This window comes from Tachysurus vachellii, chromosome 19, assembly GCF_030014155.1.
Source record: "Tachysurus vachellii isolate PV-2020 chromosome 19, HZAU_Pvac_v1, whole genome shotgun sequence".
In the NCBI taxonomy this organism is placed as follows: domain Eukaryota; kingdom Metazoa; phylum Chordata; class Actinopteri; order Siluriformes; family Bagridae; genus Tachysurus; species Tachysurus vachellii.
The window spans coordinates 7,314,165-7,334,786 of record NC_083478.1 but is presented as its reverse complement, the minus strand read 5'-3'; the positions used below and the strand labels follow the sequence as shown (position 1 = coordinate 7,334,786).

The 20,622-nt window shown below is 37.7% G+C and overlaps 2 protein-coding genes across 4 annotated transcripts; both read left to right on the top strand.

Annotated features, from left to right (window-relative positions):
* Nucleotides 1-1,111: 1,111 nt before the first annotated feature.
* myt1a (myelin transcription factor 1a) lies at nucleotides 1,112-15,078 on the top strand. Of its 2 annotated transcripts, none has more exons than XM_060894741.1 (23): nucleotides 1,112-1,200; nucleotides 6,011-6,102; nucleotides 6,618-6,672; nucleotides 6,852-6,882; nucleotides 6,994-7,056; nucleotides 7,167-7,399; nucleotides 7,529-8,536; nucleotides 8,746-8,880; nucleotides 9,024-9,114; nucleotides 9,227-9,349; nucleotides 9,465-9,679; nucleotides 9,852-10,042; nucleotides 10,197-10,421; nucleotides 10,569-10,723; nucleotides 10,839-10,901; nucleotides 11,266-11,334; nucleotides 11,666-11,728; nucleotides 12,039-12,122; nucleotides 12,463-12,684; nucleotides 12,906-12,997; nucleotides 13,087-13,190; nucleotides 13,385-13,528; nucleotides 14,055-15,078. In XM_060894741.1, the coding sequence occupies exons 1-23, from the start codon at nucleotides 1,176-1,178 to the stop codon at nucleotides 14,193-14,195; spliced, it is 3,624 nt and encodes a 1,207-aa protein (XP_060750724.1). In that variant the 5' UTR covers nucleotides 1,112-1,175; the 3' UTR covers nucleotides 14,196-15,078. The 2 variants fall into 2 exon arrangements, with proteins under 2 accessions (XP_060750724.1, XP_060750725.1); XM_060894742.1 differs by lacking the exon at nucleotides 1,112-1,200 and adding an exon at nucleotides 3,183-3,211.
* A 737-nt stretch (nucleotides 15,079-15,815) lies between these two features.
* pcmtd2a (protein-L-isoaspartate (D-aspartate) O-methyltransferase domain containing 2a) lies at nucleotides 15,816-19,809 on the top strand. Of its 2 annotated transcripts, none has more exons than XM_060894872.1 (6): nucleotides 15,816-16,052; nucleotides 17,288-17,599; nucleotides 17,977-18,079; nucleotides 18,199-18,370; nucleotides 18,682-18,805; nucleotides 19,215-19,809. In XM_060894872.1, exons 2-6 carry the CDS (start codon nucleotides 17,293-17,295, stop codon nucleotides 19,625-19,627), a joined length of 1,119 nt encoding a protein of 372 aa, XP_060750855.1. In that variant the 5' UTR covers nucleotides 15,816-16,052; nucleotides 17,288-17,292; the 3' UTR covers nucleotides 19,628-19,809. The 2 variants fall into 2 exon arrangements, with proteins under 2 accessions (XP_060750855.1, XP_060750856.1); XM_060894873.1 differs by lacking the exon at nucleotides 19,215-19,809 and adding an exon at nucleotides 18,983-19,172.
* Nucleotides 19,810-20,622: the final 813 nt, after the last annotated feature.

Below are 20,622 nucleotides of genomic sequence, written 5' to 3'. Positions count from 1 at the left end.
GCAGTAATGCTGGCCCAAACTATGACACTACCTCCTGCATTTGTGACTGACAAGGTTGTATGTTTTGGATCTCATGCAGACACTTTATTTCTCCACACTTTGGCCTTTCCTTTACTATAGTAGAGGTTTATCTTGGTTACAGAACTATTGTGGCTCATCTCTGCATTTCTTTGTGAACTCCTATCTGGCCTTCTGATTCTTATTGCTGATGAATGATTGGCATCTTGTGGTCTTTATATAGCCTCTGTATTTCTGTTTTTGAAATCCTCTTGGAATGGTCAATAGTGATAAATAACCCCCTAACCTGTGGAGGTTGTTAATGGTGGCACTGAATGTTCTTTTTAGGTCTTTCTTCACAACTTTCCAGAATGTTTCTGCTGTTGTTGAAGACACTGATATATTTAGTGGATAGCAAAAAAAAAAAAAAAAAAAAAAACACAAAAAACTATCCTTGTATAGTATAAAATATATATTAATATATATAAGATATATATATATATATATATAATAAATATTAATATATATAAGATATTATCCTTGTATAATATCCTTGTATAAGTATAAAATTGAGTACATTTTAGTTTAAAAACTTTAAAACTAAAATAATAATAATAATAATAATAATAATAATAATAATAATAATAATAATAATAATAATAATAATAATAATAAATAAGGTCAAACTTCATTTTGAGTTTTCATTTTTTTATTTGGACTTGTTCTTGAATATGTTTTTGCTCTGTTCTTGAAAGCATTTTTATTTATTATTATTATAAGTATTATAATCAAATAAATATCCTTCTGAAAACTGCAAAAAGCATTTGTGAAACTTTATCCAAAAGTTTTCTCTAGAACTATTCGGTGGGAGTTGTGACAGATGAATGGAGAAGTGGTTCCCCTTTGCCGTATGTCTGCTTTTGAACAGAGCCAGCCTGCACTCTTTTGTTTTCACTTTCAATGCTCTTTGTTTGCTTGTTTTGGGAGCTCTCGACTTCGGGATCCTTCTGATTGGTTCTCCTTTAGGAGACCGATGACGCAATATGCTCTGATTGGTTAGCTTGGAGAAGTCTTCCCACTCCGGCAAGTTTTCTCTAAGTTATGCTTTCTCTCAGGAAGCAAAGTTGAATGAGTTTGAAAGCTGTGAGAGTGTGAGAAGTATCGGGATCACAGCCAAGATGAAGCTGTGTAAAACCTTTCTCGGTGAGTTGACTGGTAACATTTTTAAACGTTTACTTTCAGCCTAATGCTTTCGCTTCCGGGTGTTTAACAAGGCTTTGGAGTGATTTGACAGAAATCCTTGTGATTATTGTGCGATTCTTTATACACTACAAGAGACTAGTAACAATAATAATAAATATGTAGTATTTTGCTACGTCAAAATAGAAGGATGTTAGTAGAAATATAAGTGTCTGGTTATGTCTTATGGTTTTCTAATGAGCCACATTAACAGTCAATAATAGATATGGAACATTGACATTTCAACAGTATACAGCATTATAGTGATATTTGTAAAGATGTATTATAAAAATGTATGTTTCATGTTCATATAATAAACTAAGCCGAATAACTTCATCTGTGTGCTGCAGGAGATAGTTTTTTACAACTTTCACAACACAATTGCACGTCCAGACAGTTCTCAAACAAAGGGAACTTTTGTTCCCAAAGGGGATTTTGTGTCTCAGCTCTGTGGGGACTTCAGACCACTGCTGTATAGACCCGTTAAAAAGTTTGTATGAGGGAGGGACTTAGATTAGTCCATCTGTCCACGGAGAAGGAGGGGTGCAGGGCCACGGGCTCCTTATTCGCTCAGCTGGCACGTATGTAATATTTATACACGGTCCCTGGCCCCGAGAAACAGACCGCGAAGTTAATTGTATGCTGGAGCAAACACGGCTGTCCATCTGTAGCAAGGTTTAGGATGAGACCGGGTTCAACCAAGTTCCAGCTGGTAACCGAAGAACTTTGGCCTGATTAAATATGCAGGAACATATCGAAGAGGGTTTTTTTTCTTTCCTGGTCACAAGAGCGATACTTGCCCCAGAACTTTTTTTTTTTTTTTTTAACTTTTTTTCTATGAAGTTACTCAAATCGCATAGAACATATTTGCATTCCATATAAACTTTTTTTCCACATTCATATATCACGTATATGTCATATAAACACTTAAGTGTAGAGTAATATTTGCATTGCATTTTTTTGGACATTTTCGTGTGGTTTCATTCTCGTCTCCCAAATGTTTAATTTTCCTTTACTTGATTTTGACACTCAGTGAGCAATCAGGATATGTTCATACCCGGAATCTTGCAAATATTTTAGAGACAAAAAATAGTGAATATATAGTATAACGAACAAGCATAAAATGTAATCACAATATATTCCGCTAGCAATCATTAACTGAAATGTAGCAAAATTGATCGTATTGCATTTCCCTTTGGCTGTGCACCATTTTATACAATTTTAGGTCGTGTTGCTGAATCTAGGTCTGCTATACATAAACTGTATCTCTGCGCATGATAAAGTAGTTCCGGCCCGTGTCCCTGATCATTTTTTAAAGGTCGTAAAACCTTTACAAGTGAATAAAAATATATATTCAAGATGTACATGAAGTAGTACATCTAATCTTTTGTCGTTAATTTGGTTGAAATGATCACCGGTGATGGAATATAAACAACTTTTTTCTTCTCTTAAGTGAACAGTCGTTCAGTGTAATGTAATATTCCTATTCTCTGTGCATTAGAGGGGAAAAAACAGTTCAGGCTTGGTTGCAATGATGCTTTGTGCCTCAGTGGAAGCTGCAGTGGGAAAGAGCTCCTGTCCAAGGTGCTGAAATAAGCTTGAGCTGTCTAGCGTGCTGAACTTTAAAAATAGGCTAGTTCACTACTAAAAATACGACGATCTGCATAATGCTTTGTAATTGTGGCTTTGCAAACACGGCAGAATAACGTGTGTATGATTATTTGTATCAATGTGTATCAGATCGTGTTTTAGTAATTTGCTTGGGTTCTTTTATTACGTTTTAAGTCAGGTTAAAGATCTCATCTTCATCTCATGATGATGCTTTTTGAGATGTGTATATGTTTAAAGTGTGTGTATACGTGCGTGTGTTTGGAGGGGTATGATGGCGCCCACCCCTCCTGTATTGTACATTTTACTATGATGATGTCACAGCATTGGGCAGGGGAGGGGTGAACAATGGGCCTGTGAGCTAAAGGTAAGTTCATATTATTCTCGCCGACAAACGTTATATAGAATTGTTTTGACGCCTATTTGATAATATTCAAACATCAACATTGGATAGAAATGACAAAAAACCCTAATATGAAGAGGTTTCGCACCAGTCTTGGTCGGATTATTTACGGTTTCTGACGGTCAAGGCTTTTATGAAAAGGCGAAGCGGAACAGCACTGAAGTTACAGCTACAAAGAGCAAAAGGCCGCTTGCATCTCATCGTCGGAAGCAAAGCAAAGCTTGCGGTAATATCATACCGAGATGCGGTTTATAAATGCTGGATAAAAATGTTTGCGTTTTCAGTCGGTTAATCTTCTGCCTATCTGTCGCGCTCGGTTGTTGTCGTTTAATGGACGCCGGCTCCGTAATCTTTTAAAGAGACATGTTTCGACCTGGTTTTCTCCTGCCTCGTTTTCATTTCTCATTTTATTTTTTTAAGACTGAAGTGAAATACTATTTTGGGGCTAAATTGAAATATCGAGATATACTATAATACCAACTTTCTATGGGCTATATTCATATAAAGGAGTAAATAAGACAGGTTACTCGCGTTTGATCATTCTAGCTGTGTCGGAGAAGTCAGATTGTTGGTTTGTTGTGTGCTACTTTCAGAAATGCGGGCCTGAAATACTGTCAGTATTTGTCCATGACATGAGCAATGCTAGTTTAACTGCATTAACACAACCTAGCGAAGTTTGTTCAGCGTCGACGGAATATAATATGGATGATTGGACGACTGTAATATACTTTACGTATATTACAATGTCACGATAAAGAAATACATGCGAATAACGAATAAAAACATTTTGTGTGCTTTCCAGTTGATTTCGTAATTTGCCAAAACTTACACGTTAAGGCTAGGTAAATTACGTGTTTTATTTTATTAGTTATTATTCCGAGTTGTTAGATCTGTATTGTGTTATTAATTGCACTATAGGTCATGAATTTCCTTAGATTCCCTGTAAATAAATATAAAAAACAAACAAACAAACAAACAAACAAACAAATAAATAAGCACATTTCGATGTTGACAGCCTGCATCATGATCATGAACTGTGTTTTACTAAATGCTCTTTATGGCTGTGCGGTTATGAAATAGTTGTGATCAGGTTCGTGTTTCCATTAGGATACTTGCTCATCTCCATCATGTATGCTTGGTGAAGGACTAATGGACTTTTTTTTGCTGTTTGGATGATGGAAGTCACTTAAAGGCGTGGGTTGCGTCCATTAGCCTACTTTATTCGAGGCGTACCATTTTAGAATACTATCTTACCCATCTTACGTATCTGGTTTTGTTTGCTATATGTTCTATATTCTTATAGAAAACAAGCTTGTTTACTTTTTCGCAGGTCTGTGCATCAATTCGACAGTTTTTACATATCTTCCTGTGACCCTGACGTGACAAAAACTGTATATAAAAAAACACCAAAAAGTGATTGCTTAATTGTATTGTATTGCATTTTGGATGTGATTGGACCGGAAGTGGCCCGTATGAAGATTTTGTGTCTTATGGATAATCACGTGTAAATGTTTTTGAAATTTATTGGCACATAACATGTCATATTTAATGCCGTAAGAAATTATTCAAAAACTTTAAAGGACAAATTGTTTTTCGTGTGTGTGTGTGTGTGTGTGTGTGTGTGTGTGTGTGTAATGGCGGCATATTTCTCTGGGGACACCCCCACCCTCTTTCATGGGAGCACCAGGTGCCAGCAGAAACCAAATCGCAGTGCTACGTAATAATGGCCGAATGGAACAGCTGGCTCGCGCTCGCAGAGCTGTTCATTCACAAGACAGAACGTGTTCCATTCAGAAGTGCGCGTGCACGACATGTTCCCGCAGAGGCCACGCCCTCCCTAGTGACAAACCTCAAGAGTCATGAACTTACTAGTTTATTATAGACGATTAGTTAGTATACAATTATACAAATGTAACTTAGTAGACATATAGACATTTCTTCACACCACACTCTGAGAAAAATAGTTTAGCATGCAATTCTACTGGTTTACTATATTCTAACCTTCTTATTATTCTGACATAAAATATGCTATTAAGATATAGACTACATTAAATATTACAGAAATGTTAGGTTCTAGAATGCATAAATGAACAAAGTTGTTCTATTGTTGCATAATTTCAGATATCTAAAGTTTTAGTTCTAATTTTGATATTGTTTTAGGAGTTGAACATTTCTGTCGAAGTAATAACACTGAATGCGTTCATCATACATTAAATTAATAAAATGCTCTGTACATCTGTTTAAATAATGTGCAAATTTTCTGCTGCTAGTTATCCATAAGCACAATAATATGATTTGTGCTTAAGAACAACAGAAAATAATTGTATTTGTAGGTGAAAGCAAAATTCTCGAATTTCTATTCACAAATTTTTGGAATACTTCCAAATGGCTGTATGAGAGACAAAGTCTCCTTTCATGGGTTTTATTTATATTATTTTGACTACAGTCATGGTCCAGCAATTCCAAATTCAGTTCCGAGAGTCTTCTTTTTTGCCGAAGCTAACAGTTAAGAACCCCAAAATGCACCAGAACTTTAGTGACAGATATTGGAATAGACTAAACAGGGGCTCTCCAAAGAGTGGAGAGGGAAATGGTTAAACACACAAATTCACTGAATCATCCTTATTGAAGAAGCTCACAGAAGGTGATTCAAAGATATTTGCCAAAATTATAAAGCAGGCCTATATAAAATATAGTACACATTGTACTTAGTGAGTAAACTACTCAATGTGCCATAATATCTTTCTTTAACTCATCCTGTAGAAAATGAGTTCCACGGGCAGCTGCTGAGTCAGAGGTGGACAAAAGGGGACCGGATCAGCAGCTGGGAGAGCAAGAGGAGCAAAAGAATCAAAGTGAGAAAAAGATGTAGTGAGATGTAGTGAGAAAAAGAAGTTGTAATCTGATATTTTTTAACCCATAATGACTTTGCACTGTTCACTTTATTTCACTATTATTATTCAGTTGTGCTCTTTTTCTTCTAAATCATTGCTTTCCTTGTGTAGTAGTTGAAGTATTTCATTCTTATAGTTTCTCTCCCACATCCTCTCCCTAATCCTCTCGCTGGGTCATGTTATGCATCTCAGAGGAACTCACTGGAAGTGTATTATTGATTTTGCTGTTTCACAGAGTGTAAAGTATACACAGAGCCACTCTAGTTACTATAGCATCTCACTGCTCAGCGAACATTAGATATTTCACTGGAGGAGGACAGAATAGAGATCTTGTTATAAGAAATTCTGTTCTAAATGGCTGTTAAATAAAAAAGACATAGAGATTAGACAAAGCGACAGTAAAACATCGAATTTAGAGCAAAAATTACAAATGTTAATAAGCTAAGTTCAAACATTTATGTTTTCATGTACTCTAGATGAGCCAAGACACAGAGGATAAAAGGACACGGACGCGCTCAAAAGGCATCAGAGGTGAGGATAGTTCACTATATGCAATGTGATACAGGAAACCAAAGACAAATCTTCGATCTGTCTGGCCTATTTATGTAAAACCTGCAAGCTACTATATGATATGTGCATGTGATGTGATATATGTGGTAATATTTTTAGTAATAAAACATAAGGAACATCTTTTCCCTTTTCTATCATAGTTCCTCTTGAGCTTGTCGGACAAGAATACAGGTTTGTTTGTGTGTTTTTTTTTTTTTATTATTTGATAACAATTTTATATAGTTTAAACATACTAAATAACAATGTTCTATAACCAAAAAATATGTCTTTTTATAATTTTAGTTGTCCAACTCCAGGATGTGATGGCTTGGGTCATGTCAGTGGAAAATATGCTAGACACAGAAGGTAATATTAAATGAAAGGTTTGTCCGTCTTTGACAGGCAATGTCAGTTTAATTTGATGCATATGACTTTCATTCTAATGACTGTTGGTTTTTGTTCTGTTCATCACACAGTGCATTGGGTTGTCCATTAGCAAAAAAAAGGAAACTCCAGGAAGCAGAAGAGAACCAGTCAGTCTCTAAGAAGAGGCCCAATCCCCTGAAGCTGGCAATGGATGATGGGTTCAATGCAGATAGCGATACAAACAGTGAAACTGAACCAAAGGATGAAACAGTAGAGTCTGATGAAGACACAGAAGATAAAGAGGAAGAGCCTAAGAAGGACCATATATCAGAGCCATTGACAGGTATGAAATAAAATTATTAGCTTTCGCCAATTAGTTACTCTTAGTGTGTTAGTCGCACATAATGTGAATAATACTTGGATTATATTTCCCTCAGTCCTACACCTAACCATACACTTGTTGTTTCTATAGAAGTAATCTCACAAGAAGAACCTGAAGAGAAAAACATCGAAGTCAAAGACATTTCTATTCCAGTAGCTGAAGATGAGTCTAAAAAAGAACACCTTGAGCCTGAAGCGACTCCCATCCAACAAGTGACTGTTGAAACTGAAAGTGAAGTGGGACTTAATGTTGCTGAAGAGATCCAGGCCGGAGGGGAAGAGGAGGGAGATGGATCAGAAGATATGACAGAAGAAGAAAGAATGACTCAGCAGCTAAAAGCCGCTGATGATCCTGTGCAGATATCCGAAGGAGACGGTGAGGAGGAGGAAGAAGAAGAAAATGATGAGGAGCATGAGACCCAGTGCTCAAGTCAGAAGAACAATTCAGACCATCAGTACTTCAGTGGAGACTTCAACAAAGTCCAGGCCAAAGAAACTGATGAGAAATTGAACGATCAGGAAGATGATACTGATGAAATGGAAGAGGAGGAGGAGGAGGAAGAAGAGGAGCAGGAACAGGTAGAGCCAAGACACTCTCCCAGCACTGTAGCCACCAGCTTCTCAGCTCAGGTATCAGAACCAGATGCCATGACGGATAGTGGTGAAAAGCCAAACACCCATTTAAGTGAGGATGAGGAAGCAGAGGAAGAAGAAGAAGAAGAAGATGAAGATGAAGATGAAGAGGATGCATCTAACAAAGCCTCACCCACTGTGGTCATAGAACTGCAATCTGACGACGAGGACGAGATTGAGGAGGAAGAAGAGGATGATGGTGAGGATGAAGGGGAGGAAGAGGTAGATGAAGCAGAAGATGAGGAAATGGACAGCGTGTCTCACAGGTCAGAGGTGACAGATGAGTCTGAATCCTATGACATGACACGGGGAAATCTGGGCCTACTAGAGCAGGCCATAGCAATGAAGGCTGAGCAGACAGCACGCAGTTCTGAGGAGAGTCGGTCTCCGGAGCAGCAGAGCTACCACAGCGCAGACGAGAGGAGCAGCAAGATAGCAGAAAACACACCACGCAAAGGATACTATGGTAATGGTACAGTCAAAACGCATGCTCACTGTTTTACGCATCTGTGTCTGGACTCCGTTCTGAAGCATTTCATAAACATGTCCAGCATTTTTAAGCCATGGAACTAAAACGTACATTATACAGCTTTGCTTTTTCAAATAGTAAACAACAGGCGATCTTGATATACATATGTGTTCTGCTTTCTTCTTGCTGCTCCACTTTCATCATAGAAGGATCCAGGTCAGAGAAGAAGGAAGTAAAGTGTCCAACACCAGGATGTGATGGGACAGGTCATGTGACTGGACTGTACCCTCACCACCGGAGCCTTTCTGGGTGCCCACATAAGGACAGGGTACCACCTGAAAGTAAGTTCATTATCTAATATGCATTCAATTATGGATTACTAATATAAATATACCCTATTGTTCTATTCTTAAATCTATTGCATCCCAGTTCTGTTAGAATGATTTCACACTGACTGTGAATTTTTTTTTTGTTATTTGCTTAGTCTTGGCCATGCATGAGAATGTGCTGAAATGTCCAACACCTGGGTGCAATGGCCAAGGCCATGTCAACAGCAATCGCAACACACATCGCAGGTATTCCTCAGTCTGCTAATCAATATTATCGGTGAATCATTGTTCAAAATGAATTAACAATCCTAATAAACAGTATTAATTACATTCATATAATTTTAAATTCTCTTTTCAGTTTATCTGGCTGCCCAATTGCTGCTGCAGGGAAACATTCAAAGAATTATGAGAAGCCATCTCAGACCCAGGCTTCAGTCAGTGACCAAGCTGTTGGTGGCTCTAACTCGGACAGAGTACTCAGGTAAAATGTCTGCTAAAACATCGATCTCTTCAGTATACCATGTGAAGATTCAAATCAAAAAAGGGGCTTTTCAAGCAATTTGTTTAAAATTGTTTTCTTATCATATCTACTACAGGCCCATGTGTTTTGTGAAGCAGTTGGAGATTCCTCAGTATGGTAGCTACAGGCCTAATGTGGGACCAGCCACTCCACGAGCAAACCTGGCAAAGGAGTTAGAGAAGTACTCCAAGGTGTCCTTTGACTATGCAAGCTTTGATGTGCAGGTGTTTGGGAAACGTATGCTTGCCCCAAAGATACCTGTCAGTGAAACCTCACCTAAAGCCTTCAAATGTAAGTTTACTTTACCACTTTAGCCACTTTATCTGAGGCAGTGACCTCAGCTTGCTATGACATTTAATGGCAATTTAAAATGTATTTTAATCGTAGCAGATTTTTTAATTCACAGTAGTTGTTTGTATTTGTGTCATTGTCATGATTAACAACAAAACAATTTTTTCTAAAGCTTCCTCACCGAACCAGAACATATCAGGAGGTTACAACAAGAGCAGCTCTTCCTCCACCTCCAGTGGATATGATTATACCCACGATGCTGAGGCTGCACATATGGCTGCCACTGCCATCCTTAACCTGTCTACGCGCTGCTGGGAAAGGCCAGAGAACCTCAGCACCAAAAATCAGGACCAGACCAGCAAAGTAAGTAGCTACACTGCAACCCTTAAAAATCCTGTTATGGGACTAACATTGCATAAACTCGAGGACAAAGTAGTCCTCTAAAATGCTAATAGTTGCATATATGTTGGCTGAATTGTCAAAAAACTAATTATCTATTTCTAATTATCATCTGCAGGATATGGATATTGAGGTGGATGAGAATGGAACCCTGGACCTCAGCATGAAGAAACCCAAAAGAGAAGGTGTGACGTCACCTGATCCTTCTTCCTCATCATCATCTTCCTCACAACAGCTTGGAGTCACTTCACCTCACTCTGGTAATACCTACAAAATAGATGAGTGGGAGGGGCCAATAGACTACACCAAGACAACCCGACAGAAAGAGGAGGAGCCTGAAGAGGTTATTGTTATTTTATCAGCTATTCATAATAGTATTTACAGTAGTAATAATATTATTATTCATATACTCTATATTCAATAGAAATCGAATGATAGATTCTTTACAATGACCTATTTTATTCATTGTGGCACTTGTTTTGACTTGCAGGTGGAATACGCAACTCAGTCTTATGCTTCTTCTGATGGAGAGGATGATGACGTAACACAAGAGGGACTAGAGGACAGGAAGTACCCTGGTGAGGTCACCACTTCCAGCTTTAAGGTTAAGCTCCCATCCAAGGACAGCAAGAAAGAGCTCCTGATGTAAGTGTCCTCTTTACAGTCAGCAGAATTAAAGTAACTTTGAGTGGGACGAGCCTGAAATCATTAACTAGGTATTAATTGACTACTGAATCATAACATGTTAAACTTTGTCCAGATGTCCCACACCAGGATGTGATGGCAGTGGTCATATAACAGGAAACTATGCATCTCACCGCAGGTATAACCCAAACTATATAGTAGATCTGGTGCTTACTAATCTTACAGCTATTCTCAGGACAGCATGCCTTTCTCTTTCACCTTAACGCTCTACTAAACCTTTTCCATTTCTGTTTGTGGCACTTAAATAAATGCATCAGTAGCATGCATTTTCCATTTACTCAGACTATTACTACTACAGTAATACTGTACATAACAGCAACATCCATTATGACCATTTAAATGCTCATTAAGTTGAGCCAGAGCAGAAATAACCCTAATCCCACTTGCAGAGTTACACCAGTCATACAGGAGGAATCTTCCTTTTCCATCGTGCACTCAAATTTCTCTTGTCTTTCTTCTTCTGCTCTGCTTTATTCTTCCAGTCTCTCTGGGTGTCCTCTTGCTGATAAAAGTCTTCGGACCCTCATGGCTGCCCACACTGGTGAACTCAAGTATGTCTATGCTGATCTTTCCTCTAATGAGTCTTTGCCACACTGCTTTTTCTACTGAATTCCAATTTTCCACTTTAATCCAATCTACGAATTACAACACTATGCTTTATTATTCTTTACTTTGCTCTGACAACATCCTCAAAACATCTCAATTATGCTTGCCACTGCTTCTAGTCACTGGTACTTTTACAAGAAGTGAACTGGCACTGGCATCCCTTAAACTACAATAATATCTAAAGATTCAGCCAAAAAGAATAATTGTGGTAACAGGTGATGTCTCACCTGATGACTTAAAGATGTTTGGACTGACTGATAACTCTTTGACCTCTAGATGTCCTACTCCAGGCTGTGATGGATCAGGACATATCACAGGAAACTACGCTTCACACAGAAGGTACATCAATTTTATTAGTCTATCAGGATTCTACTGCGATCTAAAACAACTAGAACTAACAGTCTACACAGACAATAAAGAAAGAAGCCTTGAGGAAAATGTCATTTTCAATATCAGAGGCAATATGCCTTGCTACATAGGTTTCTAATACTATGATGTAATGTCCTCACCAGTTAGTTTCTAATACTATAATGTAATGTCCTCATCCATACTGTGTGGTGCCAGCAGGAAGCTTTCAAGTACCATTCAAACAAAATCGAGTTAGAGCAAAATGCAAATTTGTTAGTAACATTTAGCATGCTTTTCATAGTTTGTCTGGATGTCCTCGTGCAAAGAAGGGAGGAGTGAAAACAACCCCCACCAAGGATGACAAGGAAGATTCAGAGTTGATTAAGTAAGTCTCTTTAATTAAAAAAATCACATCACCTTATTTTTGCACCCTTAACACTCTTCAGCTTTTGTTCCATCAAACATCACCATCATGTTGCATGAGCATGATTCAATCTGATTCTGCTGAGGTTTTATATTACAGTTCTGTTAAGCCTTAGTAAAGTCAAAGCAGATACAGCATTTCAACTATATAAAGTAGTACATTTTTGTAGCATATGCTTGTTTTTGTAAGCAGAAAAAAATCCATATCACAATTCTTGTTGTGTTTATATATTGTTAGATGCACCATGCAGTTTATGATGTTTGTTTTTGATGTAATTATTAATGTTAATATCTTCGTTCAGGTGCCCAGTGCCTGGCTGTGATAGTCTGGGTCATATCAGTGGGAAATACGCCACTCATCGCAGTGCCTATGGGTGTCCACTGGCAGCACGCCGACAGAAAGAAGGCCTGCTGAATGGTACGCCTTTCTCCTGGAAGTCCTTTAAAACAGAGGGCCCCACCTGCCCCACTCCGGGATGTGACGGCTCAGGCCACGCCAACGGCAGCTTCCTCACTCACCGCAGGTATGGCAAATGAGTCTAATAAACTGTTTTGTGCGAAATCAACATTATCACTGTTTGAGATAAATACAGCAGAATGGGATATTTCAAATTACATAAGTGGCTTGCACTCAAAGTAAAAATACAAAGTAAGCCACATGAGCAGTATTGAGACTGCATATGGAATGTTAAGGGAGAAAACCGGAATATTATGTAACTGCAATTTTCCACCTATATTCTCACAGCTTGTCAGGTTGTCCAAGGGCTTCTGCTAACAAGAAAAGAGCGAGGTTCCCTGGAGATGACTACATCAGCAAGAAATTCAGGGCAAGCGATGGTAAGGCATGAGGAGCAGTCATTTTGGGATCGGTGGTATATTTGGTGATCTACCCTGCAGATTTTAAAATGTGCTTTTTTTTTTCACAGTTCTTGATAATGATGAAGACATAAAGCAGCTGAACAAAGAGATCTGTGAGCTGAATGAGTCAAACTCTGAGATGGAGGCAGACATGGCCAACCTACACACACAGGTCAGTTCATACAGAGTGAACTCTGTTTGCATGTGTAGTTGTCTACAACAATAAGATGTTCACTTGAATTTGGAAAATTAGATAATCTGATCATTCTGATTCACTGGGTATTATCACAAATGTGATCAAACTTTTTTTTTTTCAATAATTTTGTAATTTTTATTTTTTTTATTCCTTTTGATGCAATTTGGTAGATCTCATCAATGGAGAAGAACCTGAAGAACATGGAAGAGGAAAATAAACTAATTGAGGAGAAAAATGAAGCTCTTTTCATGGAGTTGTCTGGCCTGAGTCAGGCTCTTATTCGGAGCTTGTCCAACATCCGACTCCCACAGATGGTGAGTAAACTAGCGATTTATAGTACAATATGATTTGTCATTCCAAACACACTGCATACACAGCAGAGATTCTCCATACTGTCCACCACCTACTTTATCTAAACAAATTCAAAATATTAGTTTATTTGACAATTGAGCATCTCTAAAGAGTTATATATACATAGCATCTCTAAAGAGTTTATATATATAGTTATTTATAGTGGTTATAATGGTTAAGGTATTAGCACTGCATACTAACACACTATTTAATGCTAGCAAAATCTAGTTACACAGAATCATGGTTCATGTTTTCCATCTCCTTGATTCTAACCTGAAAAAAAAAACCACACATTACCACAGAAAATGCTTGTACATTTGTCGCCACCCAGATTGGTAGCTGTGATGTGCATTGTAGAAGGGAAAATATTAGGATTTTCCCAATGCAGTAACACAATTAATCTCTGTATACACTAATTTAGCATCAAATAGCGAAGGATAAAGTTTGAACATGGTAACCCTTTGCAATTTTATCATTTTTGTTCATCAGGAGCCCATCAGTGAACAGAATTTCGACACCTATGTGGACACTCTGACCCACATGTTCAGCAACAAAGAGTGCTATCAGAACCCTGCGAACCGAGCCCTGCTCGAATCCATCAACCAGGCTGTCAAAGGCATTGAGGTGTAAAGACCAGCTGGGATCAAAAAGAGGAAAGAGTGTAAACATCATGAGTACCATGAGAACACCAAAACACACTGTGGCTTGTAAAACAGACCAACAATATTTGCGCACTGTTAAAGGACATTCAGGTTTTGTATGTGATGATGAAGAGCACCATGAGGCCCTGTGCAGTTTAAAGAGATGGACCAAATTTGAAAATCCAATCGTGCTGCTGTACCATTTCAACATGACCCCAAAAAGTCAGTTGGGCACAGTGCTTAAATTGGTTTTTTTGGGAAATCAACTCTTATTAGTGACTGGCTCACACCTGTCCCAGTCTGCCTTCCTTACTCTTCTCAGTGAATGGAAGTTGTCATGAACAAGCTGCCAGAGAGAGTGAGTGTGTGTGTGTGTGTGTATGTACACATATATGTGTGTGGTTGACATTTAATGTCTGCAGGTACTTTTAGGATTCCTGGCATCCCCTTTATGGATCATGATTAGGCTGCAGCACTGCTGTTGTTTGTATGATGTATGATGGTGTTGTCTCATATTTGGTGGAAATTGGTTCCTGTCCCATTTAGAAATGTTCATAGTATTTGAAAACATAGATATTGCACTTCCATAATAGTTTGTAGTTTTGTTATCTTATTGTTATTGTTATTACTATTTAAATTTGATCATTGATATGTTTAATTTATTATTTATTCATGCCTGGGTGATTATTTTGTTTATTTATTTGTCATTGTCTATTTAAGAGCTTATTTATTTTACAACCACAAAATTCTATAAGCAGCTTTTTATCAGTCAATATAAGGAGAATAGTTGCCCTTTTGTGTTGAGAAAGAGGCAATATTTTAAAAAAAATATCCACTGCAAGTGTTTTATAAACCTTCGTATTTATTTCAAAGACAGAGATTTTTAATCTCTTTTTTAAGTGCAAATATTTTTTATCAATTTTTATATTATTTTCTAATATTCTCTTTTATTTAATCAGTTTTGTTTTCCATAAAAGTATTTTGACACCGTCCACAGTGAAGTGGTTTGAACAGATACAGTATGATGTATTTATTATTATTATTATTCTTATTATTATTATTATTATTATTATTATTATTATTATTATTATTTATGTGATATTTAAGTCAAAATTGAATGGCGCTCTTGTTGCAATATTTATTTTGTAAATGTATCTGTGTTAGTGACTGCTGCATATTGATAGACTTTTGTTCATCTGTTGGTGATACAATAAAATGAAATTCTATCACCTACATCACGTGATTTGTTTTTTAGGAATGTAACCACACGGAGAAACAAGAAATGATAGAAATATGTGGAACAATTGCATGCTAATTATAGCATGATTTCACAGTTTTGTTTTTGCTGACATCTGCTGGATGAACAAGGAAACTACAATTAAAGATATTCCTCCACGTTATTTTCTGCTGCACTTTTAGTAGCCTAACCACCTTACTTTTGCTTTGTTTTATTTTATTGAATGAAAATGTCTCAATGTTGTTCACATATATGACTGTATAAATATTGCAAACATATTTATGTTTGAACTGAGACAAAGCCATTATGGCCATATACATATATACTTATATATACTCATGTGGTTTTTTTTTTTGGTGAGAGTGACGTCACGCAGTCAGCTGTTCAGTGTTTACATCCAGAACTGTGGCCGCTTTGTGCTGAGCGTTTGTGGATAAAGACGGCAGTATTTTTTTCACCATGCACAGCTTTAACAAGAACAACAAACGCGAGTTAAAATAAAAAAAAAAAATCACATCGATTATTGTGGTGCTGACGATATTGTAGCACAGACCACATTACCTGCGAAGCAGCAATCATTTCATCCAGACCGACTGCTTACAGCTGGAGGTGAGCTGAGAATTAACCATTCTTTTTTTATGAGCCAGATGGAATCCATACTGCAATGTTATCAGCTGGACTGAAATAATTTTATTGCACGACCACGATTTCTGATCTTAACAACACAAATAACGTTTAATACGGCGTGCACATAAAAGAAGGTCTTTTTTTAAATTCTGCCACTAATTTGTAACTTCAGCCTGGTTATCATCCGAAAGCATCGACACAAACAACACATAACGCACTAGATAGGTATAAATTCTATAGCACAGTTACCATAGTAACCGCGAAAGGGCTTCTAGGTTAACACGCTACTTAAGTGCAGTAGTGTGTTGTTTTGGAAGTAGTCATTAAACGCACACTAATTGTTTGAGCTATTAAGGAAGGAAGGGTTGGTGGGAATCTTTCTCACAGGTGCTCTTTTGGAAGTAGAGTCTCCTGGAAAATTTGGGAATTCCTGCTTTTCAGTGACACCCTTTGAAATATCTGGGAAATTGCAAGATTTTTCTCTAAAGTTGGGTGAAATGATTCATTTATTCTTTTATTCATCCATCCATCCATTTTCGGTAACTGCGAAAGACTGTTCAAGGTTATGGTGGATCTCGAGCCTATCCTGAGAGTGCAAGGTCCATTGCAGAGCACAATGTGCCATACATTCACAATTATTGCCACTTTGGAGTCACCAACCCACCTACCGGTAGGAGAGAGATCAAATACCGCAGAGGAAACCAACTCGGACATTGGGAGAACACACTAAATGACCCTGAGTGAAATGGTTGTGGATGAATAGATGACATTGTGTGTTTTTTGTATAGTAAAACACTCTCTCTCTCTGTATGACTATAGTACTTTACTTTGTAGAACTTTACAAAATACATTATGGGTTCTCTGGGTCTCTTACATTCTTATTAAATGGGGTTCTGCAAACCAAAGAATGTTTAGGGATTTTTAGATTTTTCGGAGGGGCCAGTGTAGGTACCAGGTTTTCATTTCCAGTGAGGAGAAGCCACACTTGATTGTCTATTGATAGCCAAGCTCAACTTATTAAACAGGTGAAATCAAGTGTGCCTACTACTTGACTGAAATGAAAACCCACACCTGCCCTTTGGGGATAAGATTGGGAATCCCTGTAACGCCTTTCTTAAAGGGACAAACTGAATAACCTTTTAATAGTTAAATGGAACTTTTTAAGATTGTCTTTGTTAATATCATCTGATTAATATGTCCACATTTTGGTTCCTCAGCAACTATGGGAGGTGCAGTAAGTGCAGGAGAGGACAATGATGAGTTGATTGACAACCTGAAAGAGGCCCAGTACATTCGTTCAGAGCTGGTGGAGTGTGCATTCAGAGCCATTGACCGAGCCGACTACTACCTAGATGAGTTTCGTGACAGTGCTTATAAGGACTTGGCCTGGAGACATGGCAACATCCACCTGTCTGCACCCTGCATCTACTCAGAGGTGATGGAGGCTCTGGACCTTCAGCCTGGCCTGTCTTTCCTCAACCTGGGAAGTGGAACTGGCTACCTCAGCACCATGGTGGGCCTCATACTGGGTAAGTCCAAGGTTTATGAATAGTTGCCTGCCGGGAAGGTAGAGGAAGGAGTGAAAATGTTGTATTATCTTATCATCAGGAATACATGTATAGTGTAAAGAGTGTAGTACATACAATTTCCTATTAAGGCTTGATGACAGGAACGTAATGTTTTGACAGTAATTAAATACTGATATTGAAACATCTCTGTGGTTACTCCTGCTAAAGTCCACATAATAGTTCTTGTGTCATGATAATCAGTATGCAAAATAATCCTATATTTACAATAACATGTTCTTGAAAGTCACAACTGTAGGGGTGGTTAAAATATTCATGAAGCTGTATTATAATTTTTTTCAGGATTCTCATGTTTATTGACTCTACATTAAACTGTGTAGGTCCATTTGGTGTGAATCATGGTGTTGAACTCCATGCTGATGTCATTGAGTATGCTTATCAGAAGCTGGACTGCTTTATCAAGACGAGTGACAGCTTTGACAAGTAAGTATCCATGTATTTATTTATTTTTTTTTGAGTTTTTATAGTTTAACATTCCAAATAAGATCATAGAGAATGGGATTTGGCATTATGCTATGACTATATTGTATGACATTCATCAGGTTTGAGTTCTGTGAGCCATCATTTGTGGTGGGAAATTGTCTCGAGATTGCCCTAGAGAGCCGAAAGTATGACAGAGTATATTGTGGAGCAGGGGTCCAGAGAGAGCATGAGGACTTTATGAAGAACCTTCTAAAGGTTGGCGGTATCTTGGTGCTCCCCTTGGAAGAAAAGGTGCGCCTATCTGTCATGTGGTCAACCATGGTTTCTACAATCATTAAAAGACAAGTTACACTACTAAAACTGTTACACTGAGTCTGAATTGTAGTTTGTGCCTCTGTGTGAATCCTTCTAGGTTTTGTGAAGAACCCATTATAAATAATGATTTTTGTACCTTAAAATACCTTTAATGATACAGATCATATAGATAAAGTGTAAGTAGAATTTTTTTAACAATGAAAAAAAAAAGTGTAAATATTGAGTATACACAAGCTTTTTTTTTATGTTTAGGTGTTAATAAACCTTAAGGCAGTTTTTTCTTTCAGCTTACCAAAATTACTCGGACAGGGTACAACTCATGGGAGAAAAAAAGGATCATTGCTGTGTCCTTTGCACCTCTTGTACTTCCGAAACACAGAGAAAATGGCAAACCCACAGCAGTACCACTACGTAAGTATGTTACAACAGTAAATCAGATTTATCTGAAGTAGGACTATTTGCTAAATACATTTTAAGATTAATATGAACTTTTTGATGTCTAGCTAGATGTTTTCTCAGTATATAGTTTCACAGGAGGTAGAGTGACAGTGTTGCCATGTTTGTCAGCTTTGGTTTATGTCTGTGCAGTTTCACATCCCTGTTTCCATGGGTTTCCAGTCAAAACATCCCAGTAGGTGGATTGACTGCTCAATATTGCCTCTAGGTGTTAGAGTATGCAAATGTGTGTATGATGCCCACCCAGGATACATTATCATACATCCCATCCAGGGTACATTCCTTATTTACACACGTAGCTCCTGAGATGCTCTAAAGTCACAGCAACCATTACTAAATGATTCATTTTTAAAATCTTGTACAGCTGCCATGTTTGAAGTGCGAAGCCTCCAGGACTTGGCTCGCATTTCCATCCGGCAGACACTGAAGAAATCTGTGTCTGGTTCCTGGACTCTTCCCCAGAAGGTGGGTTCCAGAGGAAGGTCTCGTCTGAAACAGAGACGTGAACAACGCGACTCCAACCTCCTTACTAACCACTATATGTTTGTGAGTCGCCTGATCCCCAGAGCCATTGACGACAACCAGTCAGAGTCAGATGACGAGGACTGCAGGGGCGTTTGTGAACGCGTGGGCGATGAGCTTGGAGAAGGTGAGGATGGAAGGAGGAAGGAGGGAAGAGTTACAGAGGCTCCTGTTAACTTCCTGAGGGAGAGAATACTCAGCCTGCCTCTTCCGGAGCCACTCAAGACATACCTTCTATATTATAGAGAGAAGTAGGCCACCAATTTAGTGAGTTAACTTATTTCAGTTAATCCACAGACTGTACAAGTCCTAAAATGTCCATCAATTCCTCCTCTCACATGACTTTTGGCTTGTTGGAAGTAATGTGCACAAATTACATTTTTAATGGCTAAATAATCAGCATGGTTAACAGGAAGAAATAAACTCTTTTGAGACATCAGTAGTCAGGCTCTTTACTAGAGGTGCAAATCATCCTGTATAGAAAACACAATCATGAATCTGACAAATAAACCCTGAAATATGAACAGTATACTACCTATACTGGTAACAAACTGTCCCTGTATATACCTTGTATGGCCATCAATACCAAATATATAGTGAAAAACAGTGCAGACAACAAAAGAAAAACTGAGGACACGTTTTCATAATTTTAGTGGTAGTGTTGCAATAAATCAATAAGTACGTGCCTACTAAAAAGTTGTGGCATCATTCGCCTCTCAAAATTATTGTGCATCCTTTTTTTGCCCTCATATTTTAAAATACACAGCAAACATAGCATGCTCTTAATTGAGTGTATGAAAATTAATTACTTTATATATTAAAATGTATTTCCAAGTTTTTCATTTGTCCATGTGCTCTTTCCAAGAACCCTTAAATCTGCTTTTAAGATGTTTTCAAACACTTCAACATTAAACCCTGTTAAAGCTCAGCTCATGATGTATTATTCTAAATATTTTCTCCTAGTGTGTCCTTCTGAGTGATGCACGTTACCATAGGGGGAAAAAAAACATATCAATAATTAATCGAAGTCATGTCTTCGAGTTGGAAATTGTACATTCTAGGTCACAACATATATACAAATATGACCTGTAATTAAATGTTTATGGCTAACTATGCTAAATAGTAAATGTCTGCTGAAAAAGAAAAAAAGAAAAACAAAAAAACTTTGTAACTTTACATTATAATAGTCCTACAAAAGGCCAAGAGGGCGTTCGTTTTTCTTTAAAGGTGTGAGAAATTGAATTGTGTGA

Coding starts and splice junctions, on each gene's coding strand:
- myt1a (XM_060894741.1), top strand. CDS start 1,176: ATGAAGCTGTGTAAAACCTTTCTCG. Junction 8,537..8,745: donor ACCACGCAAAGGATACTATG/GTAATGGTACAG, acceptor CTTTCATCATAG/AAGGATCCAGGTCAGAGAAG. Junction 13,529..14,054: donor ACATCCGACTCCCACAGATG/GTGAGTAAACTA, acceptor TTTGTTCATCAG/GAGCCCATCAGTGAACAGAA.
- pcmtd2a (XM_060894872.1), top strand. CDS start 17,293: ATGGGAGGTGCAGTAAGTGCAGGAGAGGACAATGATGAGTTGATTGAC. Junction 18,080..18,198: donor ACGAGTGACAGCTTTGACAA/GTAAGTATCCAT, acceptor GACATTCATCAG/GTTTGAGTTCTGTGAGCCAT. Junction 18,806..19,214: donor ACCCACAGCAGTACCACTAC/GTAAGTATGTTA, acceptor AATCTTGTACAG/CTGCCATGTTTGAAGTGCGA.